Source organism: Drosophila yakuba, chromosome 2R, assembly GCF_016746365.2.
Source record: "Drosophila yakuba strain Tai18E2 chromosome 2R, Prin_Dyak_Tai18E2_2.1, whole genome shotgun sequence".
NCBI lineage: Eukaryota > Metazoa > Arthropoda > Insecta > Diptera > Drosophilidae > Drosophila > Drosophila yakuba.
In genome coordinates this window covers 23,472,867-23,498,533 of record NC_052528.2, presented here as the reverse complement: position 1 = coordinate 23,498,533, position 25,667 = coordinate 23,472,867, and the positions used below count along the sequence as shown (strand labels likewise).

Here is a 25,667-nt window from a genome sequence, read left to right as displayed (position 1 = left end):
CTTGTGGAAGGCGAACCAGTTTGGCCATTTAGGGCGCATCTCCAACGGAGCCAGAGCAAGAGCAGGTCGCGCCTCCTCCTTCACTGGGCCACCACGCATTTAATGGCAACTCCTCCGAGCCATGTTTTTGCCCACTTAATGCTGATTTGATGTTTCAAGCGTGGCCTGCTCAATTGGTATTCCAGCGGGCAGGCAGGCCAGTGTTCCTCGCCCAGCCCGCTCCCTGTCTCCGTCTCCATTTGCATAATTAGCAGCGGCCAGTCCATGATCTGTCTGCTAATTTTCCATTGCCGATGCTCTTCTGGGGATTTTTAGAACAGTGCGAGTTTATTTTTATCGCCAGACATAATAATGAACGAGATGACAAGAAACGGGGATCGGATCGACGTCTCTGGAAATTCCACGATGACTGGCATCTTCTTCGAACGTGGAAGAGCAATTAAGATATGAGGCAGTTCAAAATATTGGTCCTTTATTGGCGTTTAAAGTACATGGGTTCAATAATTACACGTGTCGACTAATAGGATAATCGGTATTCAACAGAAACGAATATCACTCATACCACACGTGGTACTGGGTCTCGAACGGATGTAAGTCCCCGTCTTCGAAGTGAATCTGCAGCAGTCTTTCCTAAGTTGCGGTTTGTAAATCGTCTTATCAAAAGCTCGTTGGATTGTCTTAAGGTCGCTTTAATCGGAAAACCAATTGAATATTTGGAATCTAGGGTGCATAAATTACCATGACAGCTGCAGGTCCAAGCCGTCACTGTGGGCTGGGTGGAACTACGCATTAGCTGCCCATTTAAAGTTCAAAACAGCGAGTTCGATGTCTTGATATCGCTGGGTGCGTCTTTCGTTTTGCGGCCTAGCGTTCGATGTTCAAGTGTCGCGTCCCGGGTGAAACTAATTAAGTAAATTTAACACAGCATACCGAACAACTACCCCACCTGCCCAGAGGCACTCTAAATACTAGATGCAGGCACTAGTACGTAAGCAAAAACGAAAATTGCAATTTTAATTTGGATGAGCATCAAGCTCGCAAAGCTACAAAGACGTACGTACTACTAGAAAGTACAAACAAAACAGCTGAGACTTATGTAATTAATTTATACTTACAATTCTGTGGATCCTCTTTGATTTGGATTGGGATCTGGTTTGATTTTGGTCTGGGGGTTTTCATTAAGTTTATTATCACGTTACAGTATGACTTAGATTATGTATTCCTCGTGTGGGTTCTACAGCGTCTATATGCATATTAATTGGGTACACAACACCATACATAATTACATGAGTCGATTAATCCAAATTACAACCAAATTTTGCCCAATTGGAATACATTATAATTGTTGCCAATAAAAACAAATTCGAATTCATTGTAAAACCAGCTGGAAAATACTGCGATTTCCGTTATTTTATCCAATGTGTGGCATAAAAAACAATCGTCTTTATCTACTAAACTAAGGGAACAAAACAGTAAAACAATGCCTTTTCTTTTCATTATTCTACAAACAATTTGGCTAAACAATTTTCATTTGGATGGATCGTAATGTGGGTTACTTAGAGGTCTACTTCCGAATACTTTGGTAATAAAGTTAATTAGGTGAAATGTTCTGTCAAGTCTAGCAATAAGATGAGCTCTATAAATGTTTGCGGGGTTGATGTGAGACTTGCATTGCAAGGTAAGGATATTTTCCTAATTACCGCACAAACGCTCTATAAAAAACTAAGGAATATTATCAGTTATTAACTTATGTAGTGTAGTATAGTTACTAATATCAACGTATTCAAGCTATGATTGGATAGTATGAGTTGGTAGGATAGTATAATTGGACATGCCATGGAAATAGTGTTCTGAACACACTTTCAACTTGGGCACGTAGTCCGTTTAAAAAACAAAATTTTAATGTTACAGTAAAAGAAAGTACTTCAAAAACAAAATGTATGTAAATATACAAACGATTAAATTCAACAGAATATTACATAGTATAAAAATCGTTTGATATGCTTTAACTAAAATCTAAATCTTTAAAACTGAAAATATTACTTAGAAAACTTCTGGGTTATGATTACGATTATAATGTAAAAACTCCATCAAAAACAATTTGCTACATGCTACATTTTTTGTAATACGATTCTGCACCAGTTCATATGTTCTATTACGGCCCTTGAGTATTATGGTATTTTTGTAAATAATCGTCTTCTCTTATAAGTAAAAGTTATTGCGCTCAGTTTCAGTGTCTAGTCTGAGGGACTAGTTTGGACTGTTAGCCTATATCTTAGCCAACTAGTTACTGTCTATATGATGTGTTATGAATAAGTATGATGATGATATTAGTTCTATTAGTTAGTTAAATCAGTTCTATTCGCCATTAAGACCACTCAGTTGATAGCTTTGATGCTCCAAGCTGCGCTTTAAATCGACAATGGTATTCAGTATGAGCTGCTGCTTGCGATTACTACCGCCTATTGCATGGCCCTTGGCCTCGTCAACGGTCACGTCTTGCATAGAGCTCTTGGCCGACACGGAGGCCATCAGTTTCATTTGCGAACGCTCATTCGACTTGCACCGTCCGTTTGAATCTGTGTATCATTTGATTAAATATTTCACTAACGAACAAGCCGAATCACTTACCCAATTCCAAGTCGAAGTTCTTCTTTATGCGCTCGAACGATGAGCTTCCCTTGTATACTTTGCGCTTTAACGGCTCGCTGTGTGGGCAATAAAAGTTGTTATTAATATTTAACTCGGCTTGCAATGGGTTTTCCATCTTCGTATTCGATTCATCTTTGTTATCCATCGTATTCGATTGGGGCTGAGGCAAGTAGTTGTGATTCCCAATATCCTCTACAGCTATGCACTCCATCTCAGAATCGCTCCCGTGGAAGCTGATCACCGTTGTCGTGGTCGTGGAAGTCACCATCATCGTGCGTCGCTTGCTTTTTGGACTCTCCTGAAGACTCCTTCCATTTAGCTGAAGTTGTGGCGAGAGTGGAGCAGAGGGCGGGTTGCCTTTTATCTTGCGTGGCGGCAACTCTGGTGGAGCATTTTGATTCATAAAGTTGGTCAGATGCGTTTTGCGAGGACTGCAACGAGCAAGCTTGGGACTGTTTGGTGGCGAAGAAGCAGACGATGTCTCAAACTTGAGCATTTCTATGCGCTTATTAATGGCTGCTGCTAACTCATGCTCAAGCGGAGGAGAGTTCGGAACCGGAGCCTGTTTTTTGGAGTCCACTTCACTGTTTTTAAGCATTTCCACGCGCTTGTTGGCCAAGGGATTCAAACGCCTCGGACTGGCGACAGGTGTGTCTCTGGGAATGCTAATTGTGATACATAAATTAATAAAACAAACAAAAAAAAATTTAACTTAAAGGTTCTTTACCTCTGTAAGCTGTTCTTCATAGATTCCAGCAAGGACTCCGCTTCCATAATAAGTTGTTTATACTTCATATCAGCCTCCAAGTCTGCCTTAAGAAGTGCTTTTTCGCTTTCTGCGATAGTGAGTGTAGAATTTTTATTGATGCTTCCAAAAATCAGCGAGTTGGAGCGGTTTGACAAGGGAGACGTCTTGTATATTCTGTGGACAAAATTCTTAAAAATACTATATATCATAATTAAAGTGTTGTCTTATACCTCTCTCTTGGACCCAGTAGATTGCGGCGCAAGCAGACGGGCGTGCCACCCACACTTCGGGTCCCTCGTGGCTCGCGAAGAGGCGACGATGGGGTCTTTTCGCGATTTTCACAACTCTTCTTACGTGTTTTAAGGAACCGCTTGCGTCGTCGCTGTTGGGAGCTTTCCCCTGTCTCCTGACCGCTCTTGCGTCGGGAGCGGACTGATGCCTTGCGAGTCATCATGGGACTGATGGGGTTATTAGTATAGTAGTGACAGTTGCCCAGATTTCGTGACAGATCCTTGCGGTCCAGTTCCACCTCTTGCATGGATGAAGTGTCTATAAAGTCAATTTCCAACAACTCGTCAGTGTCACATTCATCTCCCGCATCTTGTCCAGTGTCTAGCTCCGAGGCACAGCAGTCAGTAAGATCTGAATCACTGCTAGAAGTCGAATTGAATATATAAAGGCTACTTAAGTTGACTTGCCAAGCAATGTACAACTGCAACTCACCTTAATATATCAGTTTCCTTTTCGTAAATGTAACTCTCGTCAAACTTCCCAATCATTTCGTTAAGGGTGGCCTCGTCATCACTAAGAACGAAGGATGTAGTGGTAGCTCCAGTTCCGCCACCAGCTACTACGGGTGCTGAAGTTGTTGTAGTCTCGGCGTGCTCCAAGTGACGCCGCTTTATGGTATGTGGGGCATGCATATTTTCCACTTCAGTCGAAGTCGAAGAGCCCTCGGACTCGTAAGCGACTCCGGCTCCAGGTGCAACACCGGCCCCACCCCCAACAATGTCCACACCAGCCTGTTTGGCTGCCTGGCTAGGAGTAGCTCTGCACTTGGGGGTTGCTGCGCAAGGGACTGGCTTTCCTGCTTTGTTTGGTATTGTTTTGGCCGCCGGAACTTCCAGTTCATTGCTTGACTTAATGCCCGACGAGGTCGTGGAGGTAGTACTGGTGGCATCCAGATCCAAACGGGTGGGGCCTGTGGAGGTTGGCAAGTGCTCTCCCGTGTTGTACCAGGGATTTGTTCTTATGCGACAGCGCTGTCTCGGAGAGGGAGCTGCAAAAAGTGGGAGAAAGAAGCAAATGAGAGATGGTACTTCAGGCAAGTAGAGACTTTAAATGGGTTAATTGCTCAGTTTGCCGGCAGGCGGACTAACAACACTGACACTCACACTCAAAGAGCTTTGACTGCTGCCGTAGAGCTAGCGGACTGGGCGACGACTCCAGGCCATGATTGGCACTTGCGAAGTTGCTCTTGGGCAACGGATCCATAGGCGACATCTCCTCAATGCGGTTTAGGCCGAACTTGTAACGTTGGGCCTCGACGGCCAGCGAATTGACGCTCTTGGGGAAGTAGTGGGTTCCCGAGCGCATGTTAATGTAGTACTCAGGTGGATTGTAGTTGCTGGCGGCGCATGGCGATGTGCCATCTGTGGAGTAGCCCGTGGAATAAGCGCTTTCTGGCGAGGGCAAGCTGTGTGGCCGGGGTCCCGGCATAAAATTACTGCGCTGAATTCCTCGTGGAGTTCGCATACGCGAGCCGCTAAGAGGAGCGGGTGGAATTGGCGGTGTAGCTGTCAAGGTGTCCAACGAATCGCCAAGCTGAGCCGGTGCTAGCTTGGAGGGAAGCAGGCGACCGTAACGAACATGGTTGTTGCTTTGCCTTGGCTCTTCCTCGTAGACTAGACGCATGGCGCTTAAGTTTTCTGACTGCGGGCGCTGTTGTTCCGCAATGGGGGGTGGTGGTCGAAGTAGCAAAGCGCCAACTTCCTCATACTCCACCTCCTCCTCAGGTGGAATGTGATATTCCCCATTTAAGGACTGCTCTTTAAAAGTGGCTTGTTTGCCAGAAGAGGGCTCCTTTGATCCCGTTGACCAGGACAACGACGATATGGAGGATGAAGAGCAGTTTACCCTGATAGGCGATTTCTCTGCACAGGGGGTGTCCTTGCTATTGGGCACGCTTAAGTGGTGTGACGGCTGCTGGATCGGTAGATGCGGCTGATAGCAGTGCGGAGCGTAAAGCAGGTTGTCCGACTTGGGAGAAGCTATGACATAGGAGTCTTCGTCTGGGGATTGCCAGCCATATCGACGACTGGGCGGCTACGGAAATATGATCGACGTAAGCGTTTTGCATATTCCTAAACAGGAAGCTACTTACGTGACACTGGATGGGAGAGACCTCGCGTCTCCGAACCGGACTGGCGATGCTGTGGCTTCCGCTACTGGTCAGGACCGGGCTAGTTAGGTTGCTGCCCTGTGGGGGTAAGGTGCCAGCCTTCTTCCCCAAGCAAGAACTGCCTGCTTCCGCGGTCCCTTGCTTGTGTTTACTGCCCTTCTTGCGGGGACGCACAATATGCGTCTCCATCCAGGAGCGCAGCTTGGATCCAAACATAGTGGTATTCTAGTCTTAGCCGATGTGGACGGACGGTAATTCCTGAAAGGGAAGGTCATTAAGCTAGCTGGCTGCAATTCAGCTGCAACAATGAAGAGGAGTGGACTCCTGGGACCACTTTGCGCTGATAAGGAAATCCATTTACTACCGCACAAAAGCCGAACAGCTTTTCAGTAGGGACACATTTTCTATAGTTTAGGTGGGAGGCTGTGCTGGAATTTTATGCGAAATTACCTTACTTGCAAATGCGGCAGACAACGTTGGCCTCATATCCTTTGCGCCTCCTTTTATTGTGGCGCCCACACACACACTCGCACACAGAGATGAAAGGGCAACGGTAAATCTACACCAGCACACACACGGACTTCGTCGGCTTCCTGTACTTGTGTTTGTTTGTTTTTTGTTGACGGTTATTTTTTGCCGTTATCCGTTACGTCGGGCCGAGTACCGACGCACCCAATGTTGTTGGGGGTTGCTCGTAAGCCGAGAAGCTTCAAGGACTTCACTCCCGCACTCACCCGATTGCGTATGCGTGTATGTGTGGGCCTGTCTGTGTGTTACAGCTCTCGGTTGTAAATCCCACGTAACTGTAAATTTTATGTCAAGCTATTTTCCTTTTCGTCTGCAGACTCAAATGCTTAACGACATTTTGGCACTTTGTTTGTATTGTTATTGGTGATTGGCAATAGTCAATCTTCGATACCAATCAGTTTTGTATGTATTTTATGCAAATTATGTAAAAATGTATCGGAAACTAAGGTGAAAAAAGCACAGTTCCTTCTTGGAAAAAACTACAATTCCTGATGTGTTAAACTGCCGCTTTTCACAGGAACCTTTTGGACTTTAACTTTTTTCCGTGGCTGTGTATGGGTATGCGATGTGTGAGCTTCGGTGGTACTGAGAAAAGCATGCGGCAGAATTTAGTGAACTAAGGATGCGCGGACACGAATGAAAAGAAACATCCGTCGCCGTCGAAAGTAGAAAAGCTAATGGCGGAATGCGCAGTTACGTATTATAGCAAGGAGGTGCCACTTGCAGTAACGTCAGTTAGATGGAGGATTTTAATTAAAAGACTTCGTAAGAATGGGCTTCTACTGTTTTCCTAACGTTTTTTCCACCTGTTACAAAAGATTCAACGCTTTCAGCCCAAAAGCAAGCTATTTTGCTAGAAATTTACGTTTCGTATTGGCGCTTTGCAGCACTGACAACGCATCTGTGAGCACCAGCTGTCTTCCGCCCATCTGGCAACTCTGTCAAAATTATTTGTTGTGCTGAGAAACATGCGTTGCTATTACGAGGAGCTCGAGCTCCAAAGAGACGCCAGCGATGGGGACATCAAGACTGCGTACCGTAAGATGGCCCTGCGCTGGCATCCGGACAAGAATCCCGACCGTCTGGCGGAGGCGAAGGAGCGCTTTCAGCTGATCCAGCAAGCGTATGAAGTTCTCTCCGATCCTCAAGAGCGGTCTTGGTACGACAATCATCGCGAGCAGATCTTGCGGGGCAAGAACTCTGACTACGCGGAGAACTCCCTAGACGTGTTCCAGTTCTTCACCAGCTCCTGTTACAAGGGCTACGGCGACGATGAGAACGGTTTCTACCGCGTGTACACTGAGGTCTTTGTTCAAATCGCCTCCGAGGATTTGGAGTTCATGGACAAGGACGATCGGCTGGGGATGGCACCTGACTTTGGTCACTCGAACAGCAGTTACGAAGACGTAGTGGGTCCGTTCTACGCCTTTTGGCAGGCATACAGCACTAGAAAAACATACGAGTGGCTGTGTCCATACGACGTTCGCGAAATAAAAGAGCGCTTCATCCTTCGCAAGGTGGAGAAGGAGATGAAAAAGATCGTCCAGGCTGCCCGCAAGGAACGCAACGAAGAGGTGGGCAATTCATATCGCTTGTTCTGGTATCTGGTATTAACCTCATTTACTTAGGTTCGCAACTTAGTCAACTTCGTGCGGAAAAGGGATCGCAGAGTGCAGGCCTACAGACGCATGCTTGAGGAACGCGCCGAGGCCAATCGACTGAAGCAGGAAGAGAAGCGCAAAGAGCAGTTAAGAAAGCGCCAGGAAGAACTGGCGGCCGTCAGGAAGAATAATGTCTTTAACGAGGGCTACGAGGAGCAGCTGAAGCAGTTGGAGCAGCAGTACGGTAGCGAGTCAGACGATTACACGGATGAAGGTGAAGATGATGAGGATGAGGATGGCGAAAACTCTGACGGCGAAGGCGGTGCTGAAGCCGAGGAGTACGAGGTGGAATATGTAGATGATCTTTACTGCGTAGCGTGCAACAAGACGTTTAAAAACGCCAAGGCGCGTGCTAATCACGAGGAGAGCAAGAAGCATAATGAAAATGTGGAACGGCTGTGCCAGGAAATGGAGGAAGAAGAGGACGCATTCAACGAGGCATCCCATGAAGACAATTTAAAGGACTTACAGGAATCGCTGGAAGACTTGCAAATCTCTGAGGATGAGCTATCTGTGGATGGGGCTCCAAGCGAAGAAGAATCTTCACTAGCCAAACGGACCAAAAAGAACAAAAAGGCAAGGAAGTCCGCTGTCAAACAAGCGCAGGAGGAAGCCAGTGACGGACCAGATGAGCCAATAGAAAAGAAGGCAATCAACAGCGAGTCAGAGGATGAAGACTGGAGTAAAGGCAAAAAGGCGAGCAAAAAGAGTAAGAGCAAAAAGACAACGACAAGGAAGGTGAAGCCATTAGAGCAAACGGTTCCGGAACCAATTACAAAGGAGGCTAAAGCGGCTCCAAAGAGCGGAGATGAGGACCTCGACCCGGACAAGCCGCAACACACTTGTGTCACCTGTAGGCTTGTCTTTGATTCGAAAAACAAGCTGTTTGCCCACCTAAAGAAGACGAACCATGGCGTCTACATACCCAAGGCAAAGCCTGATGTTGAGGGCAAGCCTCCTGGCAAAGCTAAGGGCAAGCGCAACAAGTAGGTCGTATGGATATCCAACCACACATTGTATCTATACTTTAGAATGTTAGAAGTTTATTTATGCTAATGATAAATTTAATTCGAGAATGAAGTTAAGTATGCTCGCTCTTAGTCAGATCTTGTTCTTATTGTATCCGAAGGCAGCTACGGAATGCACACCAGTTTGCTGCCCGCCTCCACGCGTCTGCGAACGCGGGACCGCATATTGGAAGACTCTGCCTTTAGGCTTATACCGGCGGCAGTGAATGTAAGGAGTAGGCCAATGATTCCGCAGTAAAATGAAACTCCTGTAAGGGTTAAGTTTAGTTAGTTTAAACGAACAGTTTTACTGAATTACCTATGCTACAGTCGGCGGGGTAAAAGGGTTCGGCATCCATGCCGCATAGACGTTGAATCCGGCTAGCTCGCCATCCCATCGGATGCAGAAATAGAGCCAGCATCATACATATTCCTGAAATCAAGGGACACTTAATTGCTGCGAGGATATTGCATATAATGGTTGCTTACCTGCTACCACCTGGGCGCAGGCCGTCATGTTGTGTATGCTCTTGCCACAGGCCGACTGGCGGCAGCAGGTGATCAGGGTCAGGAGCACCGTTACGGACAGTAGACTAATTCCCAGCGTGACGAAGAACATTGCCGCTTTCCATTCGCCGGGGTAAACGCTACTGTCCGTGGCCAGTCCGTCTAAGTCGAAGCGTCCGCAGTGGAATCCGCCCTCGTGCATCACCTTGCAGCGCGTGTAGATGCCCACCGAGGAGTGGCGGTGATGGCTGGCGTTGGAGTCAATTCCTTGGGCGGGGCCCACCAGCCACTTGGGCGTGACCAGGGCCACAGCGAAGAGCATGTCCGCCACCAGGGAGCAGAGGAACCACACCAGACTGGCGCTGGTGATAATAACGTAGCACATTTCGATGCACCAGATTTGCCACAGTACACAGATTCAGCGATCGACGACGGACGCCAGCAACGGGTCAGCACTTGCCGGATAGATAATAGACTCTAAGCGCTGTGGCTTTGTCTGGGCACGCACATCCCACACCCACTTTGCCGTCACCCACCACCTCCGTCGCACCACTCGCCACCACCAGCAGCGCGGGGCCAGACCAGAACTTCCTCCCAGCTGACCAGCCCGAAATGGAATTGTTTATTTTATGCTTTCGCCGCTCGCTGTTATGCGCTGCCTTCTGCCTTATGCCTTCTGCTTTCTGCCGTCTGTTTTATGTTATTCACCCCACTCACACGCGCGCGGAGGGTGACTGGGGGATAGGGGGAGCACGAGGGCGAGGGCCGGTGCGGGTGCGGGTGCGAGGCGGTAGACCGCCCAGTCCGCGGCTCTGTCAAGAACTCAATTCGGAGCTGACGTCGTGCGCGGAAATAACTCTGCCTCGATGGCGTTTTCGCTAATCCCCCAAGCGGCTGCAGCTATTTGGCAACTTTATTCCACACTCTGGATCTCTGGATCTGAGCTTCCGTTCGCGCAGGCGTGTCTGCTGCCGTTTCTCACCAGCGTCATCTCTCGCCGACTCCGACCGACCGAATGAATGGGGCCCATTAAAGCCAGCTGCAGTCCCAGACGGAGCCAGGCCCCAATCGCAGCACTGGGAGAAAAGGTTTGGTGCATCTTTCATTTTAACAATACATCGTGATACTCGTGTTCTATTTTGGTTTTGCTTTTATCAGCAAGAAGTGTTTAAGCAACTTATCATTTTGGTACGAGTGTAAACATTAAGGAATTTAAGCACTAAACCTAATCATTTTAGTAAGAACGTAATAATTTAATAAAATATATTTAAATTTGAATACCTACGTTTTCAGTGCCTCATGCAGATGTGGGCGCCGATTTCTCATTGAGAGCGTGGAAATCCAGACATTCCAAATTCAGAATCAGTCCCCGATTGGCTCTCCCTGGCTCTCTGCACACACGTTCGAGTTGGATCCGATCTGACAACTCCACCACCACCACAACCCCACCATTTCCTCCATCCCCCGATCGGGTGAGTAATGCACGCCGCCGCTTCGATTCGGGCTGATCATGTGCAATTCCGATCAAGACGATCTCCGGTCGAGCGGTTATCAGTTGGCCGAGTCTGTTGGGGGCCATTGCGTCATCCGCAATGTGTTTGTACACAGTGATCGTGCCCGAGGCCGTAATGGGATCCGCACACAAATTGCGTCGCCTCCGGAAAGCACTTTCACTCTCCCTTTCATTGCCGGAACAAATCCGCGGCTCATCACTTGTCATTAGCCAAGATGTTGCGCCGGTTGGTCTTCCTTCAGTTGCTGCTCTGGACAGTTGTAGAGGGCCACTACTACTACGACTACGGGTACTGGGAGATCAACGAGCCTCCGCCGCTTTGTTCCGACTACGAAATGCTGGTGGTCAACACCCACCAGTGCGTGAGGCGTTGCAACATCGTCTGCCGGAATGGAGTGTGCTTCGAGGACGGAGCCTGTCCCTGTGCCGACCAGTATCTGGCGGGCAATCCGGATGGGTTGGTGTGTGCTGCAGAGTGCCTGCCCGGGTGCAGGGCGGCAGGCGGCTACTGCGCCGCACCAGACCTCTGTGTGTGCCGTAAGGACAGGCACTACTATTTCGATCCCCTCTCCCAAAAGTGCCGCCACAGGGCGGCCCGACTGCTGGATCCCTGCCTGGGGTGAGTTTGATTCTTACTCCTCACCTTATCGCTTCTGAAATGTACATATGTGCCCTTTGACTTTCGCAGGCGCTGCACCCATGGCACCTGCTCCTCCGACGGACGCTGCCTCTGTGCCCAGGGATACGAGCTAAGGGACAGCCTGCTTTACGGTCAGCAATGCATGCCAGTCTGCGATCAGTAAGCTTCATTGTCCCTTTTTCTTTTGGCCATACTGACCCTATACTATATCCCCAGCAACTGCGGACCACGTGCCTACTGTTTTGCTCCCAACTTGTGTGCCTGCCGGCATAAAGAGCATCATTATGCCCACAATGGTGTCTGCTCCAGGGACTATTGACTTAGAGGGGCAGTTGGATATAATGGGGCTGTTTTAGGTCCCGCTGATGACCCCTGGGTTTAATATATGTATTTATAGAGTAGGTTTATGAATAACTATATTACGCTTTTAAATAAATTATTAATCTTATAGAAAGGCAATACGAATATACTAAATTCTAAAACGCATTGTATATTATGAGGGCTCATCTTATAAATAATCGTTAACAAGATAGAAGACTATATGGCACTCTCTTGTGGTTCCTATTGAGTCCAGAAACTGATGTGCCTCACCTTTTGCAGGGCACAATTAAGAGAGCGCTGCGGACTTTACATTTTGAAAGAGAGCATGCCAACTGGTTTCGTTTTGGTGTTGCTGTTGTTGCTACCGCACCCACCCCCCGCCAAATTACAATGCGACTTTGTTATTGTTTATAACAGATCGGACACATGGAAGTGCAGAATACGACAATACAACATACAATATGTAATTTTCGATCGCCACCGATCGGCTGGGAAACCGGAGCAGACATGCGTACGTGTTCTGCAGAGGCGTCGCCTGAGAATTAAAATGTTGCGAGGGGGGTCGGTCTCAAAGGAGGAGCGTGTATTCAAGGAGGGGCTTCTGTACTTAGCATTTATTAGGCTTCTGATAAGGCCCGAATTTTAAACTATTTGTGCTTGCGGGGCCCATCATATTTGGGGTATTTCAACTAAACACGCACCCCCACCCCCCAGAGTGTATTTCTTAGATAAAGCCCAGCGAAGAAAGGCAGCGCCGTCATTTTTAGCTTTGCGCGTGTGGCGTGTTATTGTTTTACTTGTTGTTGTTCCCGTAGAGGCGGGCCTCTTGGTCTCGACGACAGGCACAGTGGGCAAAATCACAGAACAGACTATATTTACATTTTTAGTTGTTTTAACATTCTGTTATCTGAGAAATGGTATATGTTATATAAATATTATTAAGAGGTATTTTTCCATTATTCATATTAAAATGAACCAAGAACACGTTATGATGAGTTCCACTGTGCCAGCAGCAACAACAACAAAAGCAGCGGCAGCACTCGTGTCCGCCGCCGATGTTCTCCATTGCGATTCAGTTGGAGTTTTGCTGGCCATCGGCGCGGTTGTATCTTTGCTGGAGCTCCTGCACACCATCCCATCCAATCCCGAAGAGCTCTCTCGCTTTTGCTTAGTGCAGCAATTTGCAATTTTAATTATCTGCAGGCGGTTCGACCAGAAACTGAAAGACACAGGAAAATGGGCCAGGCAAAGGTAAGCTGAGTGAGAGGGCAGTACACTGGAAAGCCCACGCACACATGCACACCATTCACTTATGTATGTATATAAGCGCATCCCTTATCCTTCGACCTTGGCAAGTGGGCAGCCCCGAATGGAAAGCGTGGAAAAGGCTAAGAAATTGCTCCTAATTGCAGAAATTTTAAAGTTATCCGATGCATTGAAAAGTTGAGAGATAGTTTATTGAAATTTTTGAGATATCCATGTGTGTGAGCCGTCGCCTGTTCTGTGTTATGTAAGCGGATTTGCCAAGATGCTTTGATGCAACCGCTTGCCTAGTAATGACATTGATTTAAGGCCGCTTGCGTGTGCTATCCATTTACAGCAATGATTAGACCGATTTAAGCAATTATTAATGCACCTAATGACATGTGTACAGATACCGGGGATATACATATGTACCTATGTACCTGAGGAGGAGGCGTAGTTGCTGCGCAGTTTGTGAGGCACGCACTCAGTCCCAAAAATACGAGAAAGCTACATATATTAGCAACCATAACCGACTTTAAGAATAAACATGTGTGAATGCACGAAACCGGTTTAGCCATCCCATCCTCGCCCAAAAAGCGGTTCATCTGGGAATCTGGCTAAACACCGAGACGTATCGTGAACCACCTTATCAATAAATGTAGGGCGCTAGCCAGTGGAAAGTATTTGGTTGCCTGATAAGCCATGGCGATCGATTGATACTAGTAGAGCAAACTCTCACAAGATATCACCTGTTTATCAGATCTCTAACCTAACCCTACTTCTCTGTCTCTTCGCCACACCCACCTCCCACGCACTCCACAGAAAGTCTCCTCCGCCCTGAGCAAGCTGTTCGTGTACGGCGCCCTCAAGTACGGACAGCCCAGCAACTCAATCCTGGCCAGCTCCGGCAACGGATTCGCCAAGTTCTGGTGCAAGGCCACCACCACCCAGAAGCTGCCGCTCGTGATCGCCACCCGCTACAACATTCCCTTCCTGCTTAACAAGCCCGGCGTGGGCTATTACGTAACCGGGGAGATCTACGAGGTGGACGACCGAATGCTCAATTCCCTGGACAACCTGGAGGATTGCGAGGAAATCTACACTCGCGAGAAGCACGACATGAACATTGGTGTGGGAGAGGGGTAAGCTTTTGTCGGATCTGACGTCATTTCAGCAATGTGGTGTGATCATGTCACCCTTTCCCTTCCAGAACCGTTCCCTGCTGGGTGTACCTGCTGCAGAAGTACCCGGAGAACCTGCTCAGTCTGCGCTACTTGTCCAGCTACGAGAACTCAACCACCCATCCATACATCATGCGCCATCGCCGCACCCACAAGCATCCGGCCCAGGACGACCTCACCTACGAGGCCCAGAACTAATGACCTATGTAGGTTGTGGTGTCGCCCGTTTCATTGGATGTGCTCTGGATAGCCACTAATCTTATGTTACCGTAGTTGCATTTTAAGACCGTACTTGCAGACGCAGATGTACTGATCGATATATACGCGTATATATTGGAAAATGATATACACTGATATACACATATGTACCATACGCATTATTTAGGTTTTAGCTAACGTAGTCTGTAATTTGATAGTTTTCGACAAACAAAGCAAATAAACTGAAGCAATTCAAAGTAAACCGTGATCTCTCTCCTCTCTTATGGAAGTAAGGTGCTTGGGCAGCACCTACCAGTCTCTGGTAATTTTCCACCGAGTGCCGAGTGCTTCAGTTTCTCGCGGTGTACGGGGCAAGATTCGGTGCGAATGGCAACAAGAAGAAGAGCGGGCGGATTATGTCGACTGTGCAATCTACAGGTCGGATTTGATAGTACGATACGCCTGGAAACTGATAAGCCCGGCGGCGGGAAGCGCAATGGCTGAAAAGCTGAGAATGGCGGCAAGGGTTTTTGTGTATGGCACGCTGAAGCGCGGGGAGCCCAATCACCATTGGCTGACGAAAAAGGAGAACGGCCAGGCCCGCTTTCTTGGCAGGGGAAAAACGGAAACGAAGTTTCCCCTGGTTGTGGGCACCCGCTACAACATTCCTTTTCTGCTCGCCCGTCCAGGCGAGGGGAACCACATAGAAGGCGAAGTCTACGAGGTGGACCAGACCATGCTCTCCAAACTGGACATACTTGAAGACTACCCGGACTACTACGATCGCGAGCAACAAGCCATATTGATGGAGCAGAATGAGTATAAAGTTGTGGGGCGGTTGCCACTTGTGAGAACTCACTTTTGCCCCTTTGTGTAGAAGCATTCAGTGCTGGCTGTACCTGATTCGCAACTTTCCAGAGAAGATGCTGGCCAAGGAGCTGCTGATCTCGTACCACAACACCCCGGAGAGGCAGTACAACGAAAAGTCAGTACGCACTGTTTCAGCCAGAGATGATCTTTCTTACTGATTTTGCAGCTACTTGGAGAGCTGCCCGGAAGACCTCGCCATGGATGAGTGAGAGACGGAATCGTATAAAAAAGTAACGTTTATAAACGGATTTCAACGCATGGCTATTATTCGTATTGTATTACATTAATCCATTCTTCAAAAATGCAAAACGAAATGAACAATAGTAGTTTGTGGTTTAGGGTAAGAGTAGCAGTGGTGGTTTATATGAATCAAAAAGCCTAGAAAATCTGCATGTGCTGGCGCAGAACCCTTGGATGACTTGAGCTCGGCAGCGGACACTGTGGTAAATAGCGGTTCCCGTGGCCAGCAGCAGCACCGTTGGCGTGGGCTGACCTAGCTTGCTTCGTCGTCGAGCGACTGGAATCGGTTGGAGGCCGCCACCGGGGCAGCCGTGGACTCCTGAACGCGCTGGAAACGGCTTCCGTGCCGGACTTCTTCAAAGGCGGGTTCGTTTTTCTTCTTGCGCTGTTCCTCCGGACGCGCTGCACTGAGTGTTGGGAAAAACTCGGTATTGGTGATGTCGGGGGCGGCGCGTCGTGGACGCAATGCCCCCCCAACAGTGCCGCCACCCAGTCCGCTTCCGGCCTGCTGCTATAGAGGGTTCGATTAAACTGGATCTGGATCGTCTAGCTCTTTCTACTTACGCTGTATCGTAGCGCGGGTGAAACGTAGGTCTTGGACGAGGGCTTTTCCACCTCGACGGGCACCGGGATCTGCATTACCTCCTCGGCTGGGACCACTTTCTTCCAGGGTCCGTGACCGACGCGCTCCTTGTTTACGTCCGCGTTGTCATACCCATTGCTGTCCTCATCGTCCTCGTCGTAGTTGCCGCCGTCCTGGGCAGTGGGCACGCGAGCCGCTCGCGACTCGGCACTTTCCTGGGCAGTTCTGGAACGGTCCGAAGAGCTATAGAGAGCGGGTTTTCGCAATATGCGGGGTCATTTGGAAAGTTAATCACTGAAAGTGGCCTTTTCTCGTGCTCATCGAATAGGCGGTCGGTGTAATGGTCGAAAACTCACATGGTGCTCAGCTGGCCGATCTTTAGACCGCTGTAGTCCTTGCGCTGCTCCTCCTCGAACTCCTTCCATTCCTCCTCGACGGGCTACGGAGCATAAAACAATGAACCTATTAGCATGCCTTCGGTGGCCAACAAGCGCCGATTTCACCAGCCTTAGATTTGGACTCACCGGGGCGGACTCTGGCACCTTGGTGCCGCTATTCTCGTTTTCGCCTACTACTGCCACGCCGCCAGCGGCTGCCTCTGGTTTCTTAGGCTTGACCATCTCGCGCTTGGTGCCGTCCTCCAGGTTCTTCACCATCTCGTCGGCGGTCACGAACTTAGTCTTGTTTTTGGACTTCTTCTTGTCCTTTTTCGCGAAGAAATCGTCCAGTTCGGCCATGGCTTGCAATTAATTATAAATGAATAAAATTCGCGACAGGAAATTTGGAGAACAACTCTGCACGCCTTTTGTGCCAGATGTATCGATAGACGGGCCAGGGCTGAAGATTCCAGGAAATTCGCAGCGAAATTACAAATTTTCGATATACTTTCACAATTTAATTTACATAATTAATGTTTTTTTTTTTTTTTTTAGCTTTATTTAATTTCTTGGTAATTGTGACTAATCAGTTTAAATATCACTGTCAGCACTTAGCTGACATCCCGAGCTTCGATATCCAATCTGCATGATATCGATATTTCCAACTTTGGCGGTCTTTTTGAAAGCGACTGTAGTGAAGTGACTGTTTGCACCGTCGAAACATATTCGTTTTTTTGCAACAAAATTGGTAACATGCATAATTTACCGTGTGCAAAAATCACAGGAAAGACTGCATTAATTACCTATATTTGCTACATTGGGCAACAATATATTTGCATAGGAGATTGATAACCACCTAATTAAGGCAAACAAAGTGGAAACCACCGCCGCGGTGGCTGCGAATGCAAAGCTGGACCATTGTGTAATGGAAACCAAGCCGATCCGTTGCTAATTTTGCATCCATAATGACGTCAATATATCAAATTCGCGACAAAGCAGCAAAGACAACACAACTCGTCCATTTAGCAAAGCTAATGTTTCCCAAAATATGCCAAAGAGTTCCTGGGCTTGGGACTCGCATCTTGATGGACCCAGCAGCCCCACCCAAGTACTTAAAAGTCAACTACTTGGCCCAGCAGCCTCTTAGGCCAGACGGTCAGTTCCGCCTAGATTAGCCCAGCCAATAGATATTTATGTCTGTACCAACACCTGCCGAATACCGACCACAGTACGGCGTGCAGCCAAGCCAGTGGTTTTGCTTCGTTTCGGCTTGGTTTGCCACATCCCAGAGCAATGCTAGCCCACTCCGCAGCGTATTCATATTGACAACCACCGGGCTGGTCGCGTTCAGTCTTCTTTCGAGCTTCGCAGTGTGCACACCGCTCCCTCCACTATTCGATTCGATCCGAACTAGTACGATCCGAACCGATATAGTCTCGCATTAATTCGCGTGCGCGAGAGTTTGATACAAATATTGCAAGTGTTTTAATTGAGGAGAATCCCAAGCACTCAAGGTAATTAAATCACTTAGTAGCGCCACAAATGATTTAGACCTGCGAATCCATCTTTTGATTGCCGCATTGTAAAGACAATGATGCTCATATTTCGGGGCTATTAGGCTGCAATTCGAGGCATTTGCCAGCCCAGCGAAGCATTTAATTGGGGACTTAAAAGGCAGACCCCTCTACACTTGAACCGTACCGTGTCAAGTGTTTGCCCTACTGAGTTTGATTTCGAGACACGCTCGTGAACCCCCGTCTGTGTCAGGGTTGTGTCATGACCTGTCGCAGAGCCTGAGATTTCGATATTCCACATTTTCCGCTTCGAGTTCCGTGGTTTTGTCTGGCCCTTTGCATATATATGAACCTTGCGGCTGCTGCTAATTTTATGTGTCGGGGTTTCATCTCATTTGTATCAATGCTGATCCAATACAAAAGCCATTTACATACTGAGGGGGTTTTTTATTTAAATATTTCGTGAGACTGCCTGAGCAAAGGCCAAATGGGAAATGGAATGGAAGAATTGCCAAACATTTAAAATTTGTTCGATTTCATGGTTTAATGTCTCAGCCTCAAGTGGCTTTCTTAATGATCCTCCACACGGCCATCTTCTCCGAGCTTACGTTGCTTTAGAAAAGGGGTCATTGGTGCGCCGCAGTCGGTCAGTCCATCAGTAAGTCAGTCAGTCAGTCAGTCAGTCAGTCAGTCAGTCTGACTGGCTGTCATTGCGCTGCATTGGGTTTATTAACTGCAGACAGATTGCAGGCTGCACTTTGCATTGGAAAATTTTAATGGCCCCATCATCGTTAGCCAGTTCTGAGGTCGCAATAGAGTTGCAACAACAAAATGTTACATTGGCTTAAAAGCAGCAATGAGTAAACAAGAGGAACACACCATCGATAAACACAGCCACATACAAGCTAATTAAAGATTCCAAAATGTTTCTACTTACAACTGATATACCGGTTTTGGCTCCAATAAAAATATGACAAACGAAGGAGGGAAACAAATATCATAAGCTAAAGAGTCTTGTCGTTTTGAATAGGGTCAGTTTGCGTAATATCAAAAAGCAGAAAAACACTCTTGCCAATTGTGGGGAAGGTAAATATAAAATGGCACGAAAACATTTCGGATTGAAACTTTTCGAATACTACGTAATTTTGGCAAATCGTTCGACAGCATCAATTTACCTAAGAACTTAAAAAGATAGTAGCAGTTCACATAAGCTTCTGGAAATCCATTATCTTTTTGATGCTCGTATTAAATTCTATGTATGGTGGGTCCTTTTATTTAAAACCACAAATAATTAATGCTATTTTGGTCGTCTATCAGTATTTAGCATTGGTTACAGTTCTCTTCGCTCGTCTCTTTCTCGCTCGGCCGCCCTAATTGGGATCAAGTTTGTGGCCTGTCTTTCGTTTACAAAATGAAGCTTCGTTGTTTTAGGTTCAGTCTTAATAAATACGTTTGTGTGTAATGCTCATAGCTTCGTGTTTGACAACTTGGCCGACCCGACACTCAAAATTTGGCTCAATGTGTGTATTTGGATGCTTGCATAAGTGCAAGCACTCTGAGGTTGTTTCTCGGGCTGTGGTGCTGCTCTCGCTGGTTTCACACATTCGGCGGACGCGTTTTAATTGGCAATAAAGCCGAAAACTGGGGCTCAGTAACAAGCCCCTAAAGGCAGGTGCCGCGAGATGAAGGACAACAGCAGTGCTCCAAGTGAAGTGATCCCAGAAACAGCTCCCGCCACATAGACAGAGATTAGAGCTTGTAGTTCAAGGTGGAGTGGGGTTGCTGCGTCATGCTTCCTTGCAACTTTCATCTTCGCCAGCTCTGCTCTGCTGGAGGAGGTAAACACTCGCGGACGGAGATACAGTATTGGAAATGCATACTCTAGGGCTGGGTGTGACCACAATCAAGCTGCAATAGTGCAATAGATAGTTAAACAAGTACGTCCGCTCGGTCTTGCGTGAAATGTCATGACATGCCCAAAGTGCAAGGGACAGCCACAATCCACCATCCACAATTAGAGATTGTCGAGCAGATGTGGCCAACTGTAACGCGGCTGCAATCCAACCCAGCCGCATGCAGATTGAGAAACATACACTTGCAACAATCCCCGTCGGAGGGGGAGATATAAAGGTAGCCTGGCACGCTAGACGGGTTCGATGCCTGCTACCCCTGGCAATTGCATAAGCCAGCAAAGAAATGCGAATCCACAGGCGCAATCGAAAAGCCAAATAGAAACCGAAAGCCCGCTGGAAACCAGTTTGCGGCAGGTTCAGCTCACTGGTCGCTGCTGCCTGGTGGCTGCTTCCAAGTCGGACACCAGATGTGGCAAGAGGGGCACGCGTGGCCAGAATTAGCCCCAGTTTTTCCAGCACCACTTGCGCCACTCGCTTGCCAATCACTAGTTTTTCCTTTGACTGGTTTTCGCTTTCCCGGAATGCTTCTTGCGTCACTCCATTCCCATGCGCATTCCCATTCCCATTCCCACTCCCAGAAATTGTGCTAATACAACTCTTCTCTTGCAGCAAGATGACGGTGGATCTATCGCCAGTGCAGGAATACTACAAGGACAAGACGATCTTCATCACTGGAGCGTCTGGGTTCATGGGCAAGGTGCTGCTGGAGAAGTTGCTCTACTCCTGCCACTCCCTCAAGGAGGTGATAATCATCTGCCGCCCGAAGCGTGGCAAGGCACCCGAGACGCGTCTCGAGGAGATGTTCAAGCTGCCCATCTTCCAGCGCATCAAGGACGAGCGTCCGGAGATGCTTAAGAAGGTTACCATCTACCAGGGCGACGTTACCTTCGACCGTAAGTGTTGCCCAACAAACGCACAGCAATTAAAACTGAAAGCTTTTGCTTCTCCTGCCCTTCATCTCCAGAGCTTGGACTCAGCGGGGAGAGCTTGAAGCACGTGACCGAGAACACCAACATTGTTTTCCACATGGCGGCCACCCTGAAGCTGGAGGGCAACCTTCGCGACGCCATCGACATGAACTTGCTGGGCACCCGGCGAGCGCTCAACGTGGCCAAGGAAATGAAGCAGCTGGAGGCCTTCATCCACTTGTCCACGGCTTTCTGCAACTGCGACCAGGAGGTGATGTACGAGAAGGTGTACGATTTTCCACACAAGCCAGAGGATCTCATGCGCCTGGCCGAGTGGATGGACGTGAAGACCCTGGACGCCATTACGCCGGATTTGCTGAAGCCGCACCCCAACACCTACACCTACTCAAAGCGCCTGGCGGAGCTCCTGGTGCGCGACCACTACGAGTCCATGCCCGTCATCATCGCCCGTCCCAGCATCGGTAAGTGACCTTTTGACCACGGATGCCATCCCGCTGTTGCCTATCCGCGTCGCTTGGCCTGCGCAAATCGATTTATTTGAGTCGTTAATGCCCCACGTCTCCGGACGGGGATTGCTTGCTTGCTTGGTAGCCAGCTGCGCTGGAAGCGAAATGGAGACTGCAATTGCCAGTTGCCGCCAGTTTCCCTCTGCTAACTAATAATGCGCCTCCGCTTTGCTGCCTTATGTCTATGCCGTCTATGTCTGTGACTGTGTCTGTGTCTATGTTGCCCTGGGCCACTGGCTTGCTTATTATTTATATCTTTTTTGGCCACCTGGCGTCTTGGTTGGACGTCTCTGGTTGAATGTACGATCTGTCTGCGCAGGCAGTCAATTAAACTTTTCTATTAGCGGTTTTGGCCAACCTGAGAGGTCGTTATTCATAGCAGTTAGAGAAACTATCGGGCAGAAACCAGTCCGAGCAGATTGATTCAAATCTGCAAAACCAAACACTTTTTAATTTGAAGCCGGGTGGTAATTTGATACGAAGGTATACTGTTTCGGTGATAACATCCAGATTACCCAGCAGTAGTACTCTATCTGAGCAAAGAGCTACATTTATTCAATCCAATCATTGACTTTTAGATAACATATGTTTTGAAATTAAGTGGAATTAAGTAGGAAACTGCATGTTTGTGCATTGTATTTCCGATTACAGCTCCCCTCCAACTAATGATAGGCTATCTGAGTGCTCAAATTGATAGGAGCGAATGAGTGTTTCACTTGTAACCAGGCGAGCTAAGGGTTCAAGGCAGGGCTGACCTGCTTAGCTGGGCAAATAGCCCGTGGATACAGTCAATATGGACGTTCGCTAACTAGCGAGCAAAGTTCCGCAGAGTTCGCAGATTTTAGCAGATCTTCAGAGATATTAGCAAACTGGTATTGAATGTACTCATTGGGGTGGTGTTCGCTGCTTTGGTGCTAGTCTTAAGCCGCTTCTTGCCACCTACCGCTAATTCGTCAATGGTTTAAGCTTTCCGTGTGTTTTATGACATCGCCACCGGTTGATCTCGCGTCCTCCTCTCCGGCGCGGGCTCACCCGCTTGCCTCCTCCGCTGCCGCGCTTCTTAATACGAACACCGCACATGAACCAACCACAGCAGCAGCAACAACACAGATCTGAGCCACCACAAACCGCCAACCAACACCACCACAACCACAGCGCTTGAAAAGAAAAGCCCGATTACATGGCACGGTGTAAAACATTGCTTAAAACAACAAACTACCTCAGCCACTGCACACAAACGCCGTCGTCATTGACCAAAAAGTTCAATGAGCATGCAATGAAAACAAAGAAGACAGAAACGCCAACCAGTCCCCGCTTTACCCTTCCTCCGCCTCCGCATCCGCCACCGCCCTCGCATCCGCATCCGCATCAGCCCGATCCCAGGAAAGTCTGGGGGAAGGAGGCCCATTCTGAACTCATCTCCCGCACGCCCAGTGTCGCCGTCGGCGTACGAGCCCGTCCCGGGATGGGTGGACAACCTCAACGGACCCACCGGGCTGATGGTGGGCGCCGGCAAGGGCGTCATCCGCTCGATGCTGATTGACACGCGCCACCTGTCCGAGGTGATTCCGGTGGACTACGCCATCAACGGACTGTGCGTGATCCCCTACCAGTTCGCCAAGATGACGGAGCGGCCGACAGAGGTGCCGGTATACAACATCACGTGCGCTGACCACCGCAAGATGCAGTGGGGCGAGGTAATCGAAATGAGTAAGGAAATAGGGTACCGATACCCGATGGAGGCGGGTCTCTGGTATCCCGACGGATGCATCACCACCAACAAACTGCACCACAACATCAACGTGCTGCTCTTCCACTGGCTGCCTGCCTACTTGATCGACTTCATCCTGCTGCTGCTGGGCCAGAAGCGATTGTAAGTTGCGGATGCTGTGGATCGCGGTCACAGATCTTGATCCTCTCTCCCTAGCATGATCCGCGTCCAGAACCGTATCTCTGTGGGCCTCGAGGTGCTGCAGTTCTTCACGATGCGCGCCTGGTTCTTTAAGTCGGACGCCTACTCCTCGCTGTGGGCCATGCTAAACGAGGCGGACAGGAAAAAGTACGTAGCGCGCGAGTAGAGGGAGAGTAGAGTTTACTTACCTGATCCCCCCCAAAAGCTTTAACATGGACATGGATCCCGAGGAGACCGTCCCCATGTACATAGAGTCATGTGTCCAGGGAGGGCGACAGTACCTGATGAAGGAGTCGCCCGACAGCTTGCCCCGCGCCCGGCTCCAGCTGAAGCTGTAAGCCACAGATCCCCGAACCCTGAGCCCGATCTCTAAGCACGGTCTTCCTCTCATTTATAGCATGTACATCTTGGACCGCGCTTGCAAGACGCTCATCGTGGGCACCCTGTGCTACTGGACCTACGGGTTGGTGGCACGTCTGCTGGGCGTCTAAGACGACGGCAGCCCGGAGTTATCACGATTCCCAATTCATTTGCGCGCTTTTCTCAATCAATCTTTGCTTAGGTTCGCTTGGGGCATACTTCGAGCCTCTCGACGAGAGGCCTCGGATCTGGTTTTCATTTCTACTTTAAGTGATTATCTATGTTTCGTGTCAAAATAAAAAGTCTGTGTACTGAGCTTATGTGTCTGTGCTTCAAGTGTACAAGTGTTGATCCAGAGGACTCGCGCGACAACACGAACAACACAAACAAAACACACAGAACACACAGAATACACAGAATACACAGAACACACAGGAGAAAGAGCACAATGATATTTCCCCCGATCGCACACTATTTCCCAATTTCTAAATTCACACACTCATCCTGAAAACATAATCCCCACCATACAACTACACCACTTACACGCACACCACTCCACACCACACACATTCACACTTAATACGGCTTCGGTGACCATCATCTTGGGCTCGTGGTATGTAGACTGGTTTCACGTGAAGCACCCATCAGACAGCTCCTAGTAAACCCCTCTTCCTTCCTGCAGTGTCTCCGGCTGCCTTCGAGCCCTTGCCCGGATGGGTGGACAACCTGAACGGACCCACTGGCCTGATGATCGGATGCGGAAAGGGCGTGATCCGGTCCGTGCTGGTGAACCAGCAGAACAAGGCGGAGGTGATTCCCGTCGACTACGCGATCAACGGACTGATCGTCATTCCCTACGAGTTCAACAAGCAGGCCAAGCGGCCCACCAATGTGCCCGTGTACAATATAACCAATGCGGACCACAGGAAGATGACCATGGGCACCGTGGTGGAGATGAGCAAGCGCATCAACAAGCAGTTCCCCTTTAACGCCGGTCTCTGGTACCCGGACCCCTGCGTGACCACCAACCAATTCTACCACAACTTCAACGTGGCCCTGTTCCATTGGCTGCCCGCTTACTTCCTGGACTTCCTGATGCTGATCTTGGGCCAGAAGAGATTGTAAGTTGCGCCGTGAGTGCACTTCACCTCAAATGAAGCCGTATATAAATGCCGTATTCCTCCCCAGCATGCTGCGAGTTCAGGAGAAGATATCCACAGGTCTGGGAGTCCTGCAGTTCTTTACCCTCAATGCCTGGATCTTCCGTTCTGAGAACTACGCCTCCCTATGGAACAAACTCAACGAGGAAGACAAGGCGATGTAAGTGCTGTCGAACCCATCTACTGATAGTAGCCACATATGAACATTTCACTACCCTGGTTTAGCTTTAACATGAACATGAACACCGAGAACACCGAGGAGGAGTACATGGTTGAGTGTGCCAAGGGTGCTCGAAAGTTTATCCTCAAGGAGAAGGAGGAGGATCTGCCCAGGGCACGCGTCCACATGAAGATGTAAGTTAGCCACAAGGCTGTACTATCAACTATGACTCACCTGTCTTTACTTCCAGCCAATGGGTCGTGGACGTCGTGTGCAAGACGGTGATTGTGGGACTGTTCTTCTACTACCTCCTCAAGTGGACGGGGGTGCTGGCTATATTCTGATTCTGGTTCTCCGTGGACTTGCATTGGTTTGGTGGTCACGGTCACAGGCATTTAATTAGTCACTTAGCTTAGTTGTAGTTACGCATATTCGAGGTTTTGAATCCAAATAAATATGATTGTAGGTTGTTGAATATTCACATTTGGCCAACTGCGCCGTGTTTCTCTTTCCCAAACCCGTCACCAATAGCGGCCCTTGT

At 48.6% G+C, this 25,667-nt stretch overlaps 8 protein-coding genes across 13 annotated transcripts; 5 read left to right on the top strand and 3 right to left on the bottom strand.

Annotated features, from left to right (window-relative positions):
- Positions 1–455: 455 nt before the first annotated feature.
- LOC6532147 lies at positions 456–7,072 on the bottom strand. 2 transcript variants are annotated; one of them, XM_039373062.2, is made up of 8 exons: positions 6,252–7,072; positions 5,784–6,059; positions 4,795–5,725; positions 4,124–4,679; positions 3,631–4,050; positions 3,380–3,574; positions 2,632–3,317; positions 456–2,579 (listed from the first exon to the last, which is right to left on the bottom strand). In XM_039373062.2, exons 2-8 carry the CDS (start codon positions 6,015–6,017, stop codon positions 2,359–2,361), a joined length of 3,243 nt encoding a protein of 1,080 aa, XP_039228996.1. In that variant the 5' UTR covers positions 6,018–6,059; positions 6,252–7,072; the 3' UTR covers positions 456–2,358. The 2 variants fall into 2 exon arrangements, with proteins under 2 accessions (XP_039228996.1, XP_002092923.1); XM_002092887.4 differs by having other exon boundaries at positions 3,631–4,053; positions 6,252–7,066.
- A 128-nt stretch (positions 7,073–7,200) lies between these two features.
- LOC6532146 (dnaJ homolog subfamily C member 21) lies at positions 7,201–9,090 on the top strand. Its single transcript, XM_002092886.3, has 2 exons — positions 7,201–7,903; positions 7,958–9,090. Exons 1-2 carry the CDS (start codon positions 7,298–7,300, stop codon positions 8,978–8,980), a joined length of 1,629 nt encoding a protein of 542 aa, XP_002092922.1. The 5' UTR covers positions 7,201–7,297; the 3' UTR covers positions 8,981–9,090.
- Positions 9,012–10,715, bottom strand: LOC6532145 (LHFPL tetraspan subfamily member 2 protein). The gene is made up of 3 exons (XM_002092885.4): positions 9,487–10,715; positions 9,317–9,430; positions 9,012–9,266 (listed from the first exon to the last, which is right to left on the bottom strand). The coding sequence occupies exons 1-3, from the start codon at positions 9,887–9,889 to the stop codon at positions 9,124–9,126; spliced, it is 660 nt and encodes a 219-aa protein (XP_002092921.1). The 5' UTR covers positions 9,890–10,715; the 3' UTR covers positions 9,012–9,123.
- A 517-nt stretch (positions 10,716–11,232) lies between these two features.
- Positions 11,233–12,131, top strand: LOC6532144 (wnt inhibitory factor 1). Its single transcript, XM_002092884.4, has 3 exons — positions 11,233–11,636; positions 11,706–11,816; positions 11,874–12,131. Exons 1-3 carry the CDS (start codon positions 11,233–11,235, stop codon positions 11,974–11,976), a joined length of 618 nt encoding a protein of 205 aa, XP_002092920.1. The 3' UTR covers positions 11,977–12,131.
- A 917-nt stretch (positions 12,132–13,048) lies between these two features.
- On the top strand, positions 13,049–14,870 carry LOC6532143 (troponin C-akin-1 protein). 2 transcript variants are annotated; one of them, XM_002092883.4, is made up of 3 exons: positions 13,049–13,229; positions 14,046–14,365; positions 14,434–14,870. In XM_002092883.4, exons 1-3 carry the CDS (start codon positions 13,215–13,217, stop codon positions 14,600–14,602), a joined length of 504 nt encoding a protein of 167 aa, XP_002092919.1. In that variant the 5' UTR covers positions 13,049–13,214; the 3' UTR covers positions 14,603–14,870. The 2 variants fall into 2 exon arrangements, with proteins under 2 accessions (XP_002092919.1, XP_039229004.1); XM_039373070.1 differs by lacking the exon at positions 13,049–13,229 and adding an exon at positions 13,347–13,488.
- A 130-nt stretch (positions 14,871–15,000) lies between these two features.
- Positions 15,001–15,790, top strand: LOC6532142 (putative gamma-glutamylcyclotransferase CG2811). Its single transcript, XM_002092882.4, has 3 exons — positions 15,001–15,421; positions 15,480–15,587; positions 15,639–15,790. Exons 1-3 carry the CDS (start codon positions 15,099–15,101, stop codon positions 15,679–15,681), a joined length of 474 nt encoding a protein of 157 aa, XP_002092918.2. The 5' UTR covers positions 15,001–15,098; the 3' UTR covers positions 15,682–15,790.
- On the bottom strand, positions 15,694–17,135 carry LOC6532141 (protein CDV3 homolog). 4 transcript variants are annotated; one of them, XM_015196237.3, is made up of 4 exons: positions 16,820–17,135; positions 16,652–16,734; positions 16,277–16,538; positions 15,694–16,220 (listed from the first exon to the last, which is right to left on the bottom strand). In XM_015196237.3, exons 1-4 carry the CDS (start codon positions 17,030–17,032, stop codon positions 15,966–15,968), a joined length of 813 nt encoding a protein of 270 aa, XP_015051723.1. In that variant the 5' UTR covers positions 17,033–17,135; the 3' UTR covers positions 15,694–15,965. The 4 variants fall into 4 exon arrangements, with proteins under 4 accessions (XP_015051723.1, XP_039229002.1, XP_002092917.1 ...); XM_039373068.2 differs by having other exon boundaries at positions 16,277–16,520; positions 16,820–17,133; XM_002092881.4 differs by having other exon boundaries at positions 15,694–16,223; positions 16,820–17,131.
- Positions 17,136–18,012: 877 nt separating this feature from the next.
- Positions 18,013–25,518, top strand: LOC6532140 (fatty acyl-CoA reductase 1). The gene is made up of 11 exons (XM_039372356.1): positions 18,013–18,186; positions 20,709–20,992; positions 21,064–21,489; positions 22,969–23,407; positions 23,462–23,593; positions 23,652–23,780; positions 23,844–23,931; positions 24,455–24,927; positions 24,995–25,126; positions 25,192–25,320; positions 25,377–25,518. The coding sequence occupies exons 2-11, from the start codon at positions 20,713–20,715 to the stop codon at positions 25,468–25,470; spliced, it is 2,322 nt and encodes a 773-aa protein (XP_039228290.1). The 5' UTR covers positions 18,013–18,186; positions 20,709–20,712; the 3' UTR covers positions 25,471–25,518.
- Positions 25,519–25,667: the final 149 nt, after the last annotated feature.